Source organism: Sprattus sprattus, assembly GCF_963457725.1.
Source record: "Sprattus sprattus genome assembly, chromosome: 13".
Lineage (NCBI taxonomy): Eukaryota > Metazoa > Chordata > Actinopteri > Clupeiformes > Clupeidae > Sprattus > Sprattus sprattus.
In genome coordinates, this window is record NC_137911.1 from 24,600,014 (window position 1) to 24,618,011 (window position 17,998).

Sequence of the window (17,998 nt, forward strand, 5' to 3'; positions counted from 1 at the left end):
TACATTTCAGTACAAAAAAAGGAATATTAAAAATGCATAGCTTATCAATTATTCATTCCAGAATCCTGATGGTGCTTACAGTTCCATCTCGATCCGATCAGTCTTTTAAAAGCAATGCATCTCTTTGAGCGCAATTAGCAAATCATTAGTCTGCATGTGCTGTGCAGGTTGACACCTGGTCACTTGGGTGTGTTCTTAATTTGAGATTTGATTCCGAGGTGCTTGTGTGCGTTGTCATCATCATCACAATCACTAATGTTCATCACCTAAAGAGAAAATGATAGATGGAGAGAGCACATTGCCTGGCTATTGCAAGGCCTTTAGAGCAAGGTTAATTATTTAGACATATCCTACTGAACCACGCTGTCTGAGGAAAGTGTTTTAATATCACAACCTTGGTGAAATGTGAGAATTTGATATTATATTTATTTCTCCCACAGGAGCCTCCCCTTATGTGTCAATTACCTTGAAACTAACCCACTGACAGGTGAAGTTTTTATTCTATATTTTCCCTAGATAATCTAGATAACTTTTTATTTTCTCATGATTTTGCTGTCTAATGTATCTACAAATCTGGGCATCGTAACCAAGAGCAGCTGATTGTGTTTCACTTTATTTATCAGTTTATTTGTCATATGCCATTTATAAATCATCACAACCGTTCTCATTGGATGCAGTTGTAAACATATTAAACTGGCAAAAATAATTAAGTCTATTGTCATTTGAACTGAATTATACGTGCCAAAGAATTTAACAAGTACGTTTATAAATAAGTTTATAGGGCAGTGTGATGTTGAAGCCTTATGACACAACTTGCAGCATTAATCATTATGAATGTTAGTGTTTCCTGTTCTGTTCCTCCACCTGTTATCTGCTCCGCCTGCTTCCTGTCCTCCTACTGTTTCCCCCGCCTCTCCTCCTCTCCGCACAGTGTCTCTTCCTTTTGTTGCATGCTGCCTTTCATAGGGCTCCCCTATGCCTTCTGCAGTGGGCACTGCTCAAGGTTGCTTCCTGTAGAATAGGAATTGTTCCTCGCCCCTGTTACCCTCAGCCTTGGGTTTCTACAATTACTGTTAATGGTGCTGCACAGTTCAAATGGAAATTGATGAAAATTGAATTGAGTCATTTTTCTGAAGCGCCATGACTGTGTTCACTGCACCAGTTGGATGACTCATGCACTACCGAGTCCCCAGCAGCTGATGGTCATTTAACCTTCCTCTCTAAGAGAACCACGCTGCAACCCCTATGCCCCAGCAGGCGATCGAAGAGATCTGAAGAGATTTTATCCACATGCAATGGCTCCTCATTCAGTTGAATGTTGAATGATCATTTCATGGGATCTGTGAGACAGTGCTCTCCCTACCCTGGAGTAAGACCACGAGAGAGGCTCTCATCAAGAAGCAATCACGCCATGTTCTTCCCATTCAGAGACAGGGCCACAGAGGCCTTTCTGGGTTCCTACTGAGAGCCTTGAACTGGGAGTAAATAGAAAAATGCCCCCACACACACTGTGCTGCATGGAGAGGACATCTTTTCTCTGTTTCGCAATAGGCTACATGCTTGTACATGCTGAGTCTGATTTGCACAGTATTCTTCAGTTTTCTATCTTCTGACAATGAACGACTCTTATATCAGATAGTTATTTCATACACGTCAGCTCATCCACATACTGTATGTAGATAGATGTTTCACAATCATCAGGTGGAGGTGAAGGAGGAGGTGGAGGAGGAGCTGAAGGAGGAGGTGGAGGAGGAGGTGAAGGAGGAGGTGGAGGTGGGGAAGCAGGTGAAGGTGGAGGAGGAGGTGGAGGTGAAGAAGGAGGTGGATGTGAAAGTGGAGGTGGATGTGAAGGTGGAGGAGGAGGTGAAGGTGGAGGTGGAGGTGGAGGTGGAGGTGAAGGTGAAACTGTGCACTTACACTGCGTGGTCGCTCTGATGTGTGTGATTCTCAGAATGATTGAAGAGAGCAGTAAAAGCGGGAAGTCCCTTGTGGAGAAGAGGCAGCTCTTCATGGAGATGAGTGAGTATGCAGATGCCAGCCATCACCGCTCCTCTGTGGACGGTCCACATCACCAGCGCTTCACAGGGCGCAGTACTTTACAAGACCATTTCAATTTGAGCATTTAATTAGTTCCTGGAAGCACCCACTCTAAAATGTCCAGTAAAACGTATTGCCAAGAGCGTAATCTGCGTATTGATTTTCTTTTTCACAGACTCACAGATTGTGTGTTGTAAGATCATCAGTACTCTAAAAGCGCTCTCTGTGAAATCCTGGGATCAGAGGTCCATAGTTATAATCCTGTTGTTTGATACTCGCTCTCAAGAGACCCAACTGCTCCTGAGGCCTCCTCTTGAGTAATAATAACCAGCCTCATCATTTCCCCCAGGGGCTCAAAACTTTGATGTGATCCGGCTCTCCACGTACAGAACAGCCTGCAAGCTGCGGTTTGTGCAGAAGAGATGCAACCGTAAGTCGAGACACTCATTAGCCGGCAGACACCCTGAAGCCTTTCTTCTGACACATTCACCAACATCTTACATGTATACAGTGACAAGAATGGACAGCAATAAAGGACTTGGAAATCCATTGTGCTTTTAACAGCATGGTTCAGCCATTGAAAAATTCACTATATTGTGCTAGGGCTTTGGCATTTTCATTATCTAGCGATGGGTAGCAAATGAGTTTGGACTGTATACTTCAAGTATATCTCTGTGTGTGTCTGATTAGAAGCCAAACCTTTGACAAAGGTTCACTTTGCTCAATGAAAATTCAAATAGAAACGCCCTTGAACTCTTGACCCTTTGTAGCTCTTTCCACCCTCAGCACTCATGTGGCACCTGCATCTCTCTCCCTCCCTCTCTGTTCCCCCTCTCCCTCCCTCCCTCCCTCTCTGTTCCCCCTCTCCCTCTCTCCCTCCCTCTCACTCCACTCACAGTGCATCTGGTGGACGTGTGGAACATGATCGAGGCCTTCCGTGACAACGGGCTCAACACGCTGGAGCACCAGGCTGAGATCAGCGTGTCGCGCCTGGAGACCATCCTGTCCTCCATCTACTACCAGCTCAACAAGCGGCTGCCCACCACGCACCAGATCAACGTGGAGCAGAGCATCGGCCTGCTGCTCAACTTCATGGTGGCCACCTATGACAGGTATGAAGGGAGAGGGGGGCGCACAGTCCCAGCCAAGGACCACGGAACAGTGGAGCCCAAAAGGGTACAGGTGGTCGTCTGTCACATAAGCGAAAGTCATCATCCTTTTTGCGCTGGGGGTTGGGGGTAATACCTTGAAGATTTCTTAAAGATAAGGGACGGAGATGTGATTCTTGCTGATTTTGTAACATTCACCTCACATCACATTTCAGCATTTCAGCAAGAGTTCATGAGGGCTCGAGTTCATGCAACCCTTTGATTTCCTGCTACTGCCCCTGTAACTTCCCAGTGAAATAGCAGTTCTCGAGAAATTAGGCACGTTCAGTGTGGCAGAGCAGGGGTGCTCAGGTCTGCTATTGGGGACCCCTGTCAGTGTGTATCCCTCCTCCACAGCAGACCTGATTTTAGCACGCCTCGTGTGATGTGATTAGAATGCTCTTGATTAACTACCTCAGGTGTGATCAGCCTATCACGCCTGCCACTGAGGGGGTCAGTTATGAATGTAGAGCGGGGGGGAGGGGGGGGGCGGACTGAGCTAAGACTGGAGTGCATACGTTCTGTCTGAAGTGTTACTATTAGGATGCTTAAATACAGACAGATGTATTTACTGCTAACTTTGCACCCCTCCAGAACAATAAGTGTGCCAAATTTACGCACGTGTGGTCTTCTTTTAATAAGATGATTGTAAGAATCTCACTGGTAGGTTCTGTGACCAGTGTCATTAGTATTTCTCCTTTAAAGATGTTCTTATAGCATGAGTGTTAACTGGCAAAGGTATTGTTCAGTGTGAGTTTTAGGTACTTAGGCGACTGTTGCATAGTTTCTGTGCACTCAGAAAGCATTCACTAATATCATATAAACATGTCATGAACATGTAATTGAATGCCAATACTCACTGCAATGAGATAACGTGGTGATTACGGCAATGGTTGATGTAGTGCTATAAATTATTTAGTGAAGTGACAATTAATAGATCAAATACTGTTTTTTTATTCCTTGCAGTGAAGGAAGAGGGAAACTCACTGTGTTTTCCATGAAGTCCATGCTGGCCACCATGTGTGGAGGGAAGATCGTGGATAAACTGCGCTGTAAGGAATGCTCACAAGGCTTCGTTTATGACCTCAGAGACGCTAAAGAGAATGACACTAATTTCACTATCAGTGCTTTTATTACCCTCTAGTGTCATTATGGTGGAATCACACAAAAGTAAATGACGGTCACTGACTGTCAGAGTGAAGGAAAAGGGGCATGAGTTATGTGTTGGGGACATGGGTCTAGCACAAGCCCCAGGGGTCTGGCTGTTGAGCACCAGTGACTCTCACAGAAGCAAGGAAGGTCAGCTGGCTCAGCGGGCTACTGCCCCCCAGTGCCTGGTTGCTTTGGTACTTACAGGAAATGGACACTAGAGGGCAATATCAACCTTTTATATCCGCCTCACTCCATAAGTCCAAATAGCCGAACTATAAACTGACTGAAGATCATGAGCTCTTTGAAATGATTTTCTAATAACTGCTTTGAAGATAAAAAACCCAAGGGGTTGTGCAAAGACTTGTTTCATCAGATGTGTGTAAGAAAAAGAATCTCCTTTATGAGAGCTACCTTATACACACGTCCTTAACAAGAGTTTCTGTGTAAATGGGAAAGATATGTCCAGTCACCATCTCATGGCCTCCCTCTCTGTCAGACATCTTCTCACAGATCTCTGACTCCAGTGGAACGATGTTATTCCCAAGGTTCGACCACTTCTTGAGGGAGGTGTTGAAGCTTCCCACCGCCGTGTTTGAGGGGCCGTCCTTTGGCTACACCGAACACTCAGTCCGTACCTGCTTCCCCCAGCAAGTAAAGTGCCCATTCACACAGCTTCCACACACACACACACACACACACACACACACACACTCACACACACACACAGCTTCCACACACACACACACACACACACACACACACACTCACACACACACACACACAGCTTCCACACACACACTCACACACACACACACTCACACACACACACAGCTTCCACACACACACACATACACACACACACACACACACACACACACACACACACACACACTCTTTTATTGTTTGTCTTGTTTTTCTGCATTTTGCATTCTCACACACAGATTCTTTCTCTTCCTTTCTTTCTCTCATTCTTGCCCTCAAGCATACATGTTCTGTCTTTGGCATGAGGGTTTTGTCTTTTACTCTGTCTGTCTCCCCACACCTCTCGCTCTCTCTCTCACTCGCTCTCTACTTGTCTCTGTATGTCTGCTTCTATCTCATTTACCAATTTGCTTTTACACACACCCCTTTCATATGCAGACACACACACACACACACACACACACACACACACACACACAAATAAACTATAGAACACAATAATATTTGCTCGCTCCCCATCCCTGCAAGCACCCTCTTTAGTGCTGTGTTTGTGTTGTGTGTGTGTTTGTGTCCAGAAGAAGATCCAGTTGAACACGTTTCTGGACGTGCTGACTGCTGACCCGCCCCCCCAGTGCCTTGTGTGGCTGCCGCTCATGCACCGGCTGGCCCATGTGGAGAATGGTGAGCTGGCGGTCGCTCGCGACACTATTATATCTGACACGACTTACTGCCACACGAGGGCCAATATTGTAATGATAAATACATTGAATGTTATTGAAACTACGACTGAATATATATTAGCATCAATAAGCTGGGCTTAGAGAGTTAATGTGGGTATGTTGTAGTTAATTGCTGACATCCATGTCATAGATGCACAAAGTTTGTCTCATGCCCATGCCTGTTTTCCATCTTCCTTCTCTCTCTCTCTCTGTCTCTCTCTCTCTCTCTCTCTCTCTCTATATATACTCTATATGTGTGTGTGTATGTATTTCTCTCCCAGTCTTCCACCCAGTGGAGTGCTCTTACTGCCACAGTGAGAGCATGATGGGCTTTCGTTACCGATGCCAACAGTGCCACGGCTACCAGCTCTGCCAGAGCTGCTTCTGGCGCGGCCATGCCAACGGTCCCCACAGCAACCAGCACCAGATGAAGGAGCACTCTTCCTGGGTAGGCCCAACTGTTTAGCCTGAGATGATAGGCTACCAAGAATATCTAACCATTATGAACTCAGACACAATGACTCATTGGGCCCAAGAAACGCTTCAAGCAAAACTAACAGCCTGCTGTATTATGCATTATTCATTTTTATCAAAAACAGACGTGTTGTGATGAGTAAGTTATCAAGCTTTGTTAGTGATCTTTTAAGGATCTTATGGTTTGTTTAAGTTGTTGAACAAGATGTTGTCAGCACCAGTGTCATAGGTTTGATTGCCAGACAGTCTTAACACCTCTGGACTGCGTACTTTCCATCCTATAAATGTGGCTTTGGTGTGTTTTAGCAGGTCGACTGAGTGCAAGATGGCTTGAGGGACAAAAACATTAGAGTTAGAAAACACGGGTCCAGCCTCGTGTCTCTTATTCCTGTTCTACCCAGGAAAGACATGGGGTTTCACTCAACATACGTGCCTTTTCGTAAGGAATCGCTGCTAATGAGATAATCCCTGACGACTGCCACAAGTCCGTGGACTGTACATCTCTGGAGCTAGCAGTAGCGGGAGGAAAAGGCTCAGGCAGCGATATCCGTCTCTTTTACCCAGATTACTTGCCGCTTTGGCTATCCTTAGAAGTCGGCCGCCATTGATTGAATTTTCAAGGGCCCAGCGTTGTCTTAGGGGCTCCAGCTCTTGGGTGGAAATGGGAAGTTGGGAAACGATTTGCCGCGCTCTGGTTCCCCAATCCAATTTCCATTGACTCTTCTATTCCTCTCAGACGGCGGCGATAAGGCTGATTATTTTAGACCGGGCGGGAGTAGGGGGGGTTGGGTAAAGCAGCATGAGAGTAGTGGAAAAAGAAACGGCTCGTTTCCTTTTTAAGAGAAGATGACAAGTAGCTCTATGTGGAAAGAGAAGCCTTTGAAACGCCTTTATCGCAAAAACCCCCTCAGTATTGCCCTAATTGGCCCTTTTAAGCCAGTGTCGTAATAAATATGGTTGAGCTAAGCCATAATTTCTCCCATAATTGCCAGTGCTTTAAATGACAAACTCAGACACAAGCCACAAAACAGTGTAGTAGGTAGTAGGCTTTATTCACATACATCCTTATGAATCTGACCTCTATGACTTTGATGAAAACATCTTTTCTATGGACACATCTCCATAGCGAGTGTCGATTCAATCATTTGAACTGGTGTCCTCTACATTGCTGAAGCAGCGTGTTGTGTCTCTTTTCCCCCCCTGCAGAAATCTCCAGCCAAGAAGCTGAGCCATGCCATCAGCCGCTCTCTGGGCTGCGTGCCCATCGGGGAGCCGCCCCAGCCCAGCTTCCCCGAGGCCAGCGAGAGGCCGCCCGACCTGGCGCCGACAACGTGAGTTGCTATGCCCCTAGGGGGCTCATGTGGCTGTTTTTTTTGTGCCTTTGGTCACAAGGATGACGACGCAGCAATCGTTTGATCGGTCATTTTGGATGGTGCATAGAGGTCAGGAACACTTCATTTAAGAGGCTCTTTGGCGCCCTCTGTTGTGCGGAAGTGGGTGGTGCATCATAGTTTGCATCATAGTCATGGCTCCTAAGTGAACAGGCAGGGATTGTCACATGATATTTATGGGACAGATTTGTCACTGGAAGACATAACAAACAGCCAACGTATCACACACACACTCACTAAGGGTAATGTGAACAGCATGCAGCACAAGCCTCCGTTCCTCCAATCACATGATTTATCCCCGCCATACAGCTGTTTGTGTTTATCCAGCAAACTTGTCTCTTCAATAAGGCCTTTAGAATTGCTGTTACTGATGTTGGCAGACAGGGCATGAGGTGCGCTATGATCCTCTCATTATAAACACTCTTACTGTCAGACACTGGTTTCAGCATTCAGCTGTGACACTGGCATCTCAATGCATCCTTGAAAGCGACACCCTTCATCAGGTTTTTGCATGCGTGTCGTTATCAGCTGTTTAAAAAACTATAATGTTTTAAGGTCATTCAAAGGAATTGTCAGCTGGAATTGTCAAAGGGGTTTTCGCTTATCTCAATTGTGGCTGATTGAGAAGGGCTTGTTTGGTGTCTAGTGCATTTGTGCAAAAAACTAATTCAGCTCTTCTCTAATTAATGGTTGAAGGGTGACCAGGTGAATGGGCAGGTGGGGAGGAAGGTGGTCAGGCAGCGGTCGGAACAGACATGGTTCAACCACCGTCCTACTACTTTGAGTTTTTTGGTGTGTTTGTGTGTATCCATGCACACACAGCCTTATAGATGAAAGGGTAAAGCTGAACCCAAGATTATTTGTTTGTGTGTGCTCTTATCAACTCTCAATAGTAAAGAGAATTCAGACCCTACCGATAATATGTCAGTTACACTCAGACATGTGCTTCGGCACATACGTACATACGATTTGCAGAGACAAAACGAACAAGTCATATACAGTAGTCAGATCAATGTCCGCACACTCTCCTTTCATTCATAAACATTTAGAACAATGGCTTAGCTATCAGAGTGCCTGAATGTCTTCCTGTGTCCGTGTGAAACGATTGATCGGTGGAACTACGTCAGGAAGGAAATGTAATCGGAGAATGCGAGGTGCAGAGGTTTTGCCACGTGAAATAGATGAGGTTGCACGGATGCGTGAGTTTAAGTGTAATAAATATATGCACCCGAGTCTAGCCGGACCGCATACCAGGGCTGTGCGGAACGCTACGGTGAGTTTAGCCGCTTTTATATGCTGACAAATAAACGCGGAGATTGATGGAGAGAATAAACTCCCCAGAACAGAAGGCTAGAAGGACGCATCTGTATGTGACGGGCTGATGCATGACCCTGCACATGGCAATTACAGCGGCCATTTACCCCCATAGTTTTTGTCCTCTCTAGTTCTTAATGTGCATATATTGTGTATAATGAGCCAATCTGATCATTCAGTTAACTACAGAGAGCACATTAAGAAGGTCGATAAAAACAGTGTGAAAAATGCATTACGTGTATAAACTGCTGCTGGCCTATTTCATGGCACTCAGTTTGATGTTTTTTTCCGTTTCTGTGCTCGTGGTTGAGAAGCCTGTGGAGTGTTGGTGTGTTTCCTGGTGTGCCTGTATATTAATGGAGTTGTTTACAGTCCGCAGTGCAGCACAGAGGGGAGCTTAAACCCACCTGGGTCTGGCAGTAATCAGGATTAAGTGTTGCTCTCGTAGACAAACATGTGCCTGTGTCTCCACTGCTGGTGGAAGGCACTACACAAAAACACTGTAGGCATAGATGTAAAGGCATAGTGTGATTGTTGTATACTGTACAGATTTTTCATGTTGGATAAAGTTGTCCAAGCTACTGTTTGTTCTGCAACCACACCTTTCACTCACCCAACATCAGACGGCATTCATGTAGCACCCCCAGCTGTGTTCAGAGTGTCTGCAATGCACTAGACTGCACTGGATTTATGTCCTGACATAAGGAACCTTGTGACACACACACACACACACACACACACACAGTCACACACACACACACACACACACACACACACACACACACACACACACACACACACACACACACACACACGCAGAGTTGTGTCCTTTGTCCCCAAGCAGTATATCATGGCAAAGACAACACTCACTAAGTGAAGAATGCTGCAGAGGGTGGTGGCTTCAAGCTGGGATGTCACTTAATTGTTAGTAGCACCGTATGGTCATAAGACCTCCTATGACCTTGACTCCTCGTCTTGTTGCTCAGTTAATAGTCTCCTAAAGCAGTGACAGGCTGCGCTTTCGTGGCCTCAGCATCACACATAAGTAGACAAACACGCCTGCATTCCCATGGCATCTTGTCAAAACAGCGAGGAGAATCTTAGCCATCAACACATCTGATGACCTCCAGCTATCACGCAGTTCCAAGGGAACCGGTTCCTCCGCTGTAGTTTGCTCTCATTAGCCCCAGTCTGTGCCGGCGCTGTGCCGGTGCTGGGCCGGCGCTGTGGCACGGTTCTGGTGGCTCTGCGGCGAATCTGAAATGTGCCCCTGGGCAGAGGGCACTCTGGCGCGTTGCTCTTGTGTCCCCTTTGATTACATCATCTGTAGATGCACTCATTTGAATGCAAATCGGAGATGATTAAAGTCCACTCTAGTCGGCCCAGACTGAATGAGAGCAGCACCCTCTCTGCAGCGACCTTTTATGTAATAACACTCGTTCATGTGGATGTTATGGAGGGAGGGGGAGAGGGGAAGAGGGTGTGGGTTGTCTACACTCGTTCCTCTGTTTTGCCTAGAGAGTCAATTCAAACGATGGCATTTAAATTAACCTATGCAAACACGGATCGCAGATGTGACCAGGTATGTGGTTCTGAACCAGGAAAGACAGAACAACGTACCCTCCTACTTGAAAGGAAAATGAATGGAAGTTTGAATCTGAAATACTATGCCTTGGCACACATGTAAGCGGTATCTTTTTACTTTTTATGTGGCGTCTGCCACAGCAGACACAGGTTCTTTGTGTGTTGAACAGATATTCACAAACACAGACACACACACAGACACTCACGCGTGCACACACACTTTCTTTCTCTGTCTCTGCCTTTCTGTCATATCCTAGGTGTCATCATGGCATCTCTGCAGTGAGCCTGTAAACCCGATGACATGTCCCACAGCTCCCAGTGTGGGTGCCATCCTGAGGCTCCAGGGGGTCCAAGCTCAGAGTGCGCTCTTTGTAGCACTGGAAGATGGCATCAGTGAAAATGAATGTCACCCACAAAGGAGTATAAATATCTAGACGCGACAGAGGATACTTTGTGAAATGATAGACAGGTGTTTGTTCTGCTCAGAAACGTAAGAAGCTCTTGAGGTTTGTGATGGTGCCAGATGGCTGGCCAGGGGACTATATTTGGAAATGAGCACTGGTTAAAACAAGCTTTAACACAAGAATTGCGACTTAACAAATTATATTAATATGCATACACTTTTTTTTGTTAATAAGTACATTCGTCAACAAAACAAACAAATACAACTGCAACAAAAGCACCCTGAGATCTGAAGTTGAGCCAAGAACTGTGTCAGCCATTTTTGACTCCTTAAGCTTATGATGTCATGATTTTTCATTCATTAAAAGACATCTGTACAAAGTCAGCTTGCACACTGTTCAGACGCATTTAAAAATAGAGCCTGTGCCAAAACTAGTGTTTGGAGTTATTTTTGGTCACTTTGTGTAGTAAAGTTGCCTTCTTTTGTTAACGTCACGCCAATGCAAGAATACTTCTCACAAACCTAACACTGTGATTATAAAGTGCCACAAACAGTTAACCACTTGTAAATAAACCTTGAGAAAACCTCCAAGAGGGGGGGGGGGGGGACAAAAAGTGTATTAAGTGGTGCACATCAGCACCATCCTCATAGGCTTTAGACATAATGTTTTGGACAAGTCTCTCTGTCCCCAGGCAGTTGACTTCAAAACAGTGAAGGCCTACTCATACACACATGCAAGAAGTGACACACACACACAGAAAGAGAGAGAGAGCAAGAGAGAGAGAGAAAGAGAGAGAGATGATGACACACTCACAACCCATTTTTACGCAGAGACGCAGCTTTGAGGTTGCAGACAGACACTCCCCCCCTCCCCCCGGCTGTGCTGTGGCTGGGATGCTTGGACCAGCGTTGCCGAGGAGCGCTCTGATCCATCAGCATTGTGGCCCCGTAGTCTGACAGCTGAGAGTGCGAGGGCCTCTGGTCCCTCAGGGCTGTGTTCAGTCCAGACAGGACGCCTATCTCTGGGCTTCTGTGAGCCAGACTACCTACTTATACAAGACCAAAAGACAGACACTTGACCTATGGGAATTTGTGTCACTGTGATCTTTCGATGTGCCCGTAGGAATTTGAGTCATTGAGATCTGTCAGTCTGCCTTTTTCTCTCTCAAAGTTAAATGCAAAACCGAAAGCCCGTCCCCCCTGGTGCCTCCTGTTTTTTAAAAAATCGAAAAATTCTGAGAGTTTTTGGCAGATTGCAAATCCATTTCAAGAAATAGTAGGATGCAATAATTGTATTGATTACATTAGATGGACATAAAGGTCAATAATGGATGTCGAGCAGTGGGCAGCAGTTTGTATTTGCCCGACAGAGTAGGCCTCTGTCTGTGTGCGTTAGTGTATGTGGGTTTTTCTGCACTTGATGAGAGTGAAGAAGACTGCAGTGAAAGGGTGAAAGGGGATGTGTGGATTCTCTGACGGCACACGCAAATCACATGAGGGTTGAGGAGTGATTACGTGTGATGATATTTGGCTACTGTACAGATACTCCGATTTTGTATTGTTCAGCAATTCATATTTTGTCCAGTCCTGGAGCTTACTTTACAGCAATTACATTAAAATTAACCTGTAAGTGTGTGTGTGTGTGTGTGTGTGTGTGTGTGTGTGTGTGTTTGTGTTTGTAAGCGTGTGTTACATAAAGGTCGGGTGCAGGGTGAGGGGCGAGAGTGAGGGAGATTTTTAGAGAATTTGAAAGTGCACTGTCATTAAAGAGTGTAATAGTCCATGTACTCTAAAAACGGCAGATTTCTATTTCAAACACAGCAGAGCCAAAAGAGAGCCTGTGTGTGTCTGTGGTTCTCAGTGTGTGTTTGCGTGTGTGTGTGTGTGTGTGTGTGTGTGTGTGTGTGTGTGTGTCTGTGTGTGTGTGTGTGTGTCAGAGACCGAGAGCAAGAGAGAGAGAGAGACGTTTGAAGACTTTAGACACTTTTGTCACTCTTCATCTCTTTTCTGTGTGTGTGGTTATGGAGTGTGCGTGTGCATGTGCGTGTGTGCGTGTGTGGCAATGGAGTGCAGGTTACTGTGTAGGAGATTGGGCTGGACCCCCTGGTGGTTCTAATGGAAGTGTGTGTGTGTGTGTGTGTGTGTGTGTGTGTGTGTGTGTGGTGTATGTGGAGCATCTCTACTGATGAGGATTATATTTAGATGACGTTCTTCTCCATGCATCCATGCACACACTGAGGGACGGACTTTAATTTGTGTGAAAAGCCTCTAAACTGGGATGCAAGCTTTGAACTCACTCAGTCATTAATCTTGAGTGATGACTCTGTGTCTGTCACACCCACATAAACACATACTCTCTCTCTCTCTCTCTCTCTCTCTCTCTCCACCAATCTCTCTCTCTCTGTCTTCCATTCTCTTTTCTTCTGTAATATTTTCTCCCTCTCTCTCGGGCTCTCCTTTTAAGTCTCATTTTCTGTCTACTTTGTACATTGCCAAGCCTAATTTTCAACTGTCATTTTTAGTGGAATATGCTGCTGGTGCTGGACTTAGCATAGCGCAGCACATTTCCTCTTAGTGATGACTCTGCTTCTGGACTTATCCCGTCTTGGACACTGGAGAAGAGAAGGGCCAGACAGCAGAGAGACTGAGGCCGTTTAGTCAGAGGCTGACTGTTATGGCACCCTGGAAGTAAAAAGGAAGAACTAGTAGAAAAGTAAAGTCATTGTTGACAGGATGAGACTTATGAGTATGGAATAAGTGATGATCATGTACACAGATGCAGTAATATACACATTCATATACACGTGCGAGCGCAGACACACACACACACACACACACACACACACACACACAGCAACTCACACTCACTCTGATCAACTAGCCCAACATGTGGCAGTGACCATCCATCTTTGAGACAGACGTTGAATGAGAGAACGACAGACAGGTTGGATGAAAGATAGATTTAATGAGAGTGGGATTTGGTAAGATTGATAGAATGACAGACACCCACAACACACACACACAGACGCATACACACCCATACAGAAGGATAGTGAATGAGACAGAGAGAGAGAGAGAAAGAGAGAGAGAGAGAGAGAGAGAGAGAGGGAAAGAGAGAGAGAGAGAGAGTCATGGACGTCATATGTCCATGTGACTTTGGCGGTTTCCTTGGCGACAGCAGCAGCAGTGTTGTGCATTGAGATGCTCATTCAGTTTCGAGCTGTCAGAGAGAGAAGAGCGCGAGAACCGGGGAGAAACACGTAAAACGAGGCAAAATAAAGCGAAGAGAAGAGAAGAAAAGAGCAGGGCAGAGCAGACAGAAGACCTGGAGTGGACAAAGGAAGGAGAGGAGGGAGCGTGTGGCGGCGGCGGCGGCAGTGGCAGCGGTGTGTGTGAGGCGGCCGACGGCTGCTCCACACACACACAGAAGTGAGTGAGTGAGTGAGTGTGTGTGATCTCTCAAGAGTGCCTCAGAGCATCTCAGAGGGCAAAGGGAGCTGACCGCTGTATCACTGGCTGACAGCACCACTCTCTGTATGTAGGAGCGTGTGTGTGTGTGTGTGTGTGTGTGTGTGTGTGTGTGTGTGTGTGTGAGTGTGTGTGTGTGCATTTTATGTGTGTACATCTAATATTTATATGTAAATTGATATGCACATTTTGTACATGCTGTCTGTGTTTTGCATGTGGATGCGTGTTTATATCTGTGTGTGTAAACGTGCACGTGTGATGAACGTGTGTAAAATTGCAATTGCATGAGTATGAATGTGCGGTAATCTTTGTATGCAGATCAGAGTTTGCGTGTGAGAATATGCGCAAGCTGTGCATGCTCCTGTGCATGTGTGTTTGTGCACCACCATGCATGCCTCTGTGTGTGTGTGTGTGCCAGAATGTAGATATCCGCATGCACTCAAGTGTGCAAAAACATATGGCTGTGTGTGTGTGATGTGTGCATTATGATGTTGTCATACGTGTAGATGTGTGTGTGTGTGTGTGTGTGCGTGTGTCTCCTTGTTAATGTCCATCACATCTCACACACCTGGCATGCCACGTGTCTCACAAACACACTCTCTCTCACACACACACACACACACACACACACACACACACCTGCACACACAGGCATGCGGTGCAGAGAAGAGTGAGAGAGATTATGAGATATTGTTTGACTGAGCAAGAGAGACAGACGGGAGTAGGTGAGACAGGGAGAGACAGAAAGTGGCTGGAAGCAAGACTAGTAGAATCTCCGCCTGTGCCACTCCGACAGGCACCCAGGCAGACCAAAGCACTCAGCGATTTTGTCCTTCAGAAGAAATAGAGAAAAGGGGCGAGTGAAAGAGAAGGGGGGTGGGGAGGTGGGGAGTGGGGGGCAATGGCTGTGTTTAGCCCCCGTAAATTACCTTCCACAATGTCACCCCCCCCCCCCCCCCCCCCCCACTTCATCTCTCTTTCATTTCCTCTCCCTTCCTCTGTGTCTCCTCCTCCCTCCCTCCCTCCCTCTCCCCCGTCTCCCGAGCCCAGACCTGTCTTAATCAGAATTCTCCTGCAGCCCTTGGGGTAACCTCATCAGCTTTGTCCAGGAGAGGGACAGAACCGCTAGTGTCAAGCAGGAATGCAACTTTGTGTTTCTGGCTGAGATTGTATTTGTGTGTGTCTGTGTGTGTGTGTGTGTGTGTGTGTGTGTGTGTGTGTGTGTGTGTGTGAGTGTTTCTTTTGTTAAGTTTCTAATCAAAACGAAGCACTCTTATGCTGCGTAATTTGGAGGGGTGAGAGAGGGTGTGACGTTAAGTGTGGTGTGTGATTGTGGAGTGTGTGGGTTTGTGCAGATGAATCTGGTGTGTGATTGCAGACTTGTGATAGTTATGGTCATGCATCTGATACTGTATATAACAGTAAGTTTAGTTTGTGATAATGATCATGATGCTGTCTGTGTGTGTGTGTGTGTGTGTGTGTGTGTGTGTGTGTGTGTGTGTGTGTGTGTGTGTGAAAAAGAGCATGTCCGTGTCTGTTGCTTGTGTGGGTGTGTGTGGGTGTGTGTGTGTGTGTCTGTGTGTGTCTGTGATTGTGTGTGTGTCTGTGTGTGTATGATATTAGCTTGTTGTGTGTGTTTGACAATGGGCTCTGTTTTTTTGCAGTCTGCTGAGGCCCGTGTCCAACATGAACGTGCTCATGGCGTCGGCCGCTCACACACCTGCAGACAGGTAAGCAGATGCTCCTCCTCGCTCTCCTCTCCTCTCCAGCTCCTCAGTACAGGTTAGCTAGGGTCAGCCCGTATTCCTGCAACATCCCACAGTCTGATCTCGGACCAGTCACAAACACACTCCTGTAGACACACATGTACACTCTACAGTACACACAGTCATTACTAGTCTCCTCAAAAACATCACCACTTGTAGACTTAATACACAAACACGCACACATGAGACACATGAACGCAAAAGACACACACTCGACTTAAACTTAAGATGTGTGTTAACATGCATTCAACTGAAACTCAGTGTATGTGTAACTCAGTTTCCACACACACACACACACACACACACACACACACACACACACACACACACACACACACACACACTCAAACTTACACACAGATTGACCGCGTGCCCATCTCCCCTCTCCCCCTGGTGCTCATGTGTTGTTTTTGTTCCGCCAGCTTTCTCAGAGTCATGCTTTTACACCTCGGGCCGTATGTGTGTGTGTGTGTGTGTGTGTGTGAGCGTGGTTGGCTGCACATGCGAGTAGTGTTAGCGTAGCATGCTCAAGCGCTCCCTGATGACCCCTCTCTCTCCTGACGTTACGCTTTGCGAGCTGCGTCCGCTCGCTTGAGTGGGACGTCTCCTCCGATTAGGCTGTGCTCTGGAGCCACACTAGTCGTGTGTGTGTGTGTGTGTGTGTGTGTGTGTGTGTGTGTGTGTGTGTGTGTGTGTGTGTGTGTGTGTGTGTGTGTGTGTGTGTGTGTGTGTGTGTGTGTGTCGATTAGGCTGTGCTCCGGAGCCACAATGGTCATGTGTGTGTGTGTGTGTGTGTGTGTGTGTGTGTGTGTGTGTGTGGATTAGGCTGTGCTCTGGAGCCACACTAGTCATGTGTGTGTGTGTGTGTGTGTGTGTGTGTGTGTGTGTGTGTGTGTGTGTGTGTGTGGATTAGGCTGTGCTCTGGAGCCACACTAGTCATGTGTGTGTGTGTGTGTGTGTGGATTAGGCTGTGCTCTGGAGCCACACTAGTCATGTGTGTGTGTGTGTGTGTGTGTGTATGTGTGTGTGTGTGAGTGTGTGTGTGTGTGTGTGTGTGTGTGGGTGTGTGTGTGTGTGTGTGTGGGTGTGTGTCTACACTAGTCATGGGATCTCCACTGCCTTACAGCTCTCTTGGGAGTGTCAATAGCGCGGCCCTTCAGAGAGAGAGCCAGGCAGCAGCACCAGTCTCTCTCCCCATCGCTGCCGGGATTTGCCGGAATGCTGAAATAGCACGTAGCGTCTCCGTCTCCCTGTCTGAAGAGCGCACAGCGGGCGGTGGCAGCTTTAACTTCTGAGGTTTTAAATTGTAAAGCGGAGCACCAGTGATCCTTCATAAATCCGCATAGCGCGGTGCAAAGAAAATAAAGAGACCAGTTATTTAATGAAGACAAACCTATTTGTATGTATGTGTTGAACAGACAAGCACACACACACACACTCTGCACTCTTTCTCTCTCTCTGTCTCTCTCCCTCTCTCTCTCTCTGTCTCTCTCTGTCTCACACTCACACACACACACAAATATATATACCATCGTTTAACAGCGTGAAACAGCATATGGGCCATCATCTGCTTGTCCCATGCGTCTGTTCCTCTCATAAGCAGCAATGTGACGGTTGGCTGCACTGGAATGAGTGCAGGACACGAGGAGGTGAAACTCTTCTCCTGTGGTAGGAGACTAAACGAGTGCATTAAGCAGGGAACTGTGTCTGCGTATGTTTAATTTAGTGAGTTCAGAGTATGTTCAGAGTGTGTGTGTGTCTGTGTGTGTGTGTGTGTGTGTGTGTGTGTGTGTGTGTGTGTAAGTCTGAGTGTGTTCAGAGTGTGTGTGTGTGTGTGTGT

The 17,998-nt window shown here is 46.6% G+C and overlaps 1 protein-coding gene across 1 annotated transcript in view; it reads left to right on the forward strand.

Annotated features, from left to right (window-relative positions):
- Positions 1-1,952: 1,952 nt before the first annotated feature.
- dtnbb (dystrobrevin, beta b) overlaps positions 1,953-17,998 on the forward strand; it is a gene marked incomplete at both ends in the record, with an annotated part of 25,565 nt that continues 9,519 nt past the window's right edge. The window contains 9 exons of the mRNA XM_080850245.1: positions 1,953-2,019; positions 2,387-2,467; positions 2,936-3,149; positions 4,152-4,237; positions 4,834-4,988; positions 5,615-5,720; positions 6,040-6,206; positions 7,439-7,563; positions 16,057-16,122. Of these exons, the coding sequence (XP_080706371.1) occupies positions 1,953-2,019; positions 2,387-2,467; positions 2,936-3,149; positions 4,152-4,237; positions 4,834-4,988; positions 5,615-5,720; positions 6,040-6,206; positions 7,439-7,563; positions 16,057-16,122 (1,067 nt within the window). The remainder of the gene's footprint in view (positions 2,020-2,386; positions 2,468-2,935; positions 3,150-4,151; positions 4,238-4,833; positions 4,989-5,614; positions 5,721-6,039; positions 6,207-7,438; positions 7,564-16,056; positions 16,123-17,998) is intronic.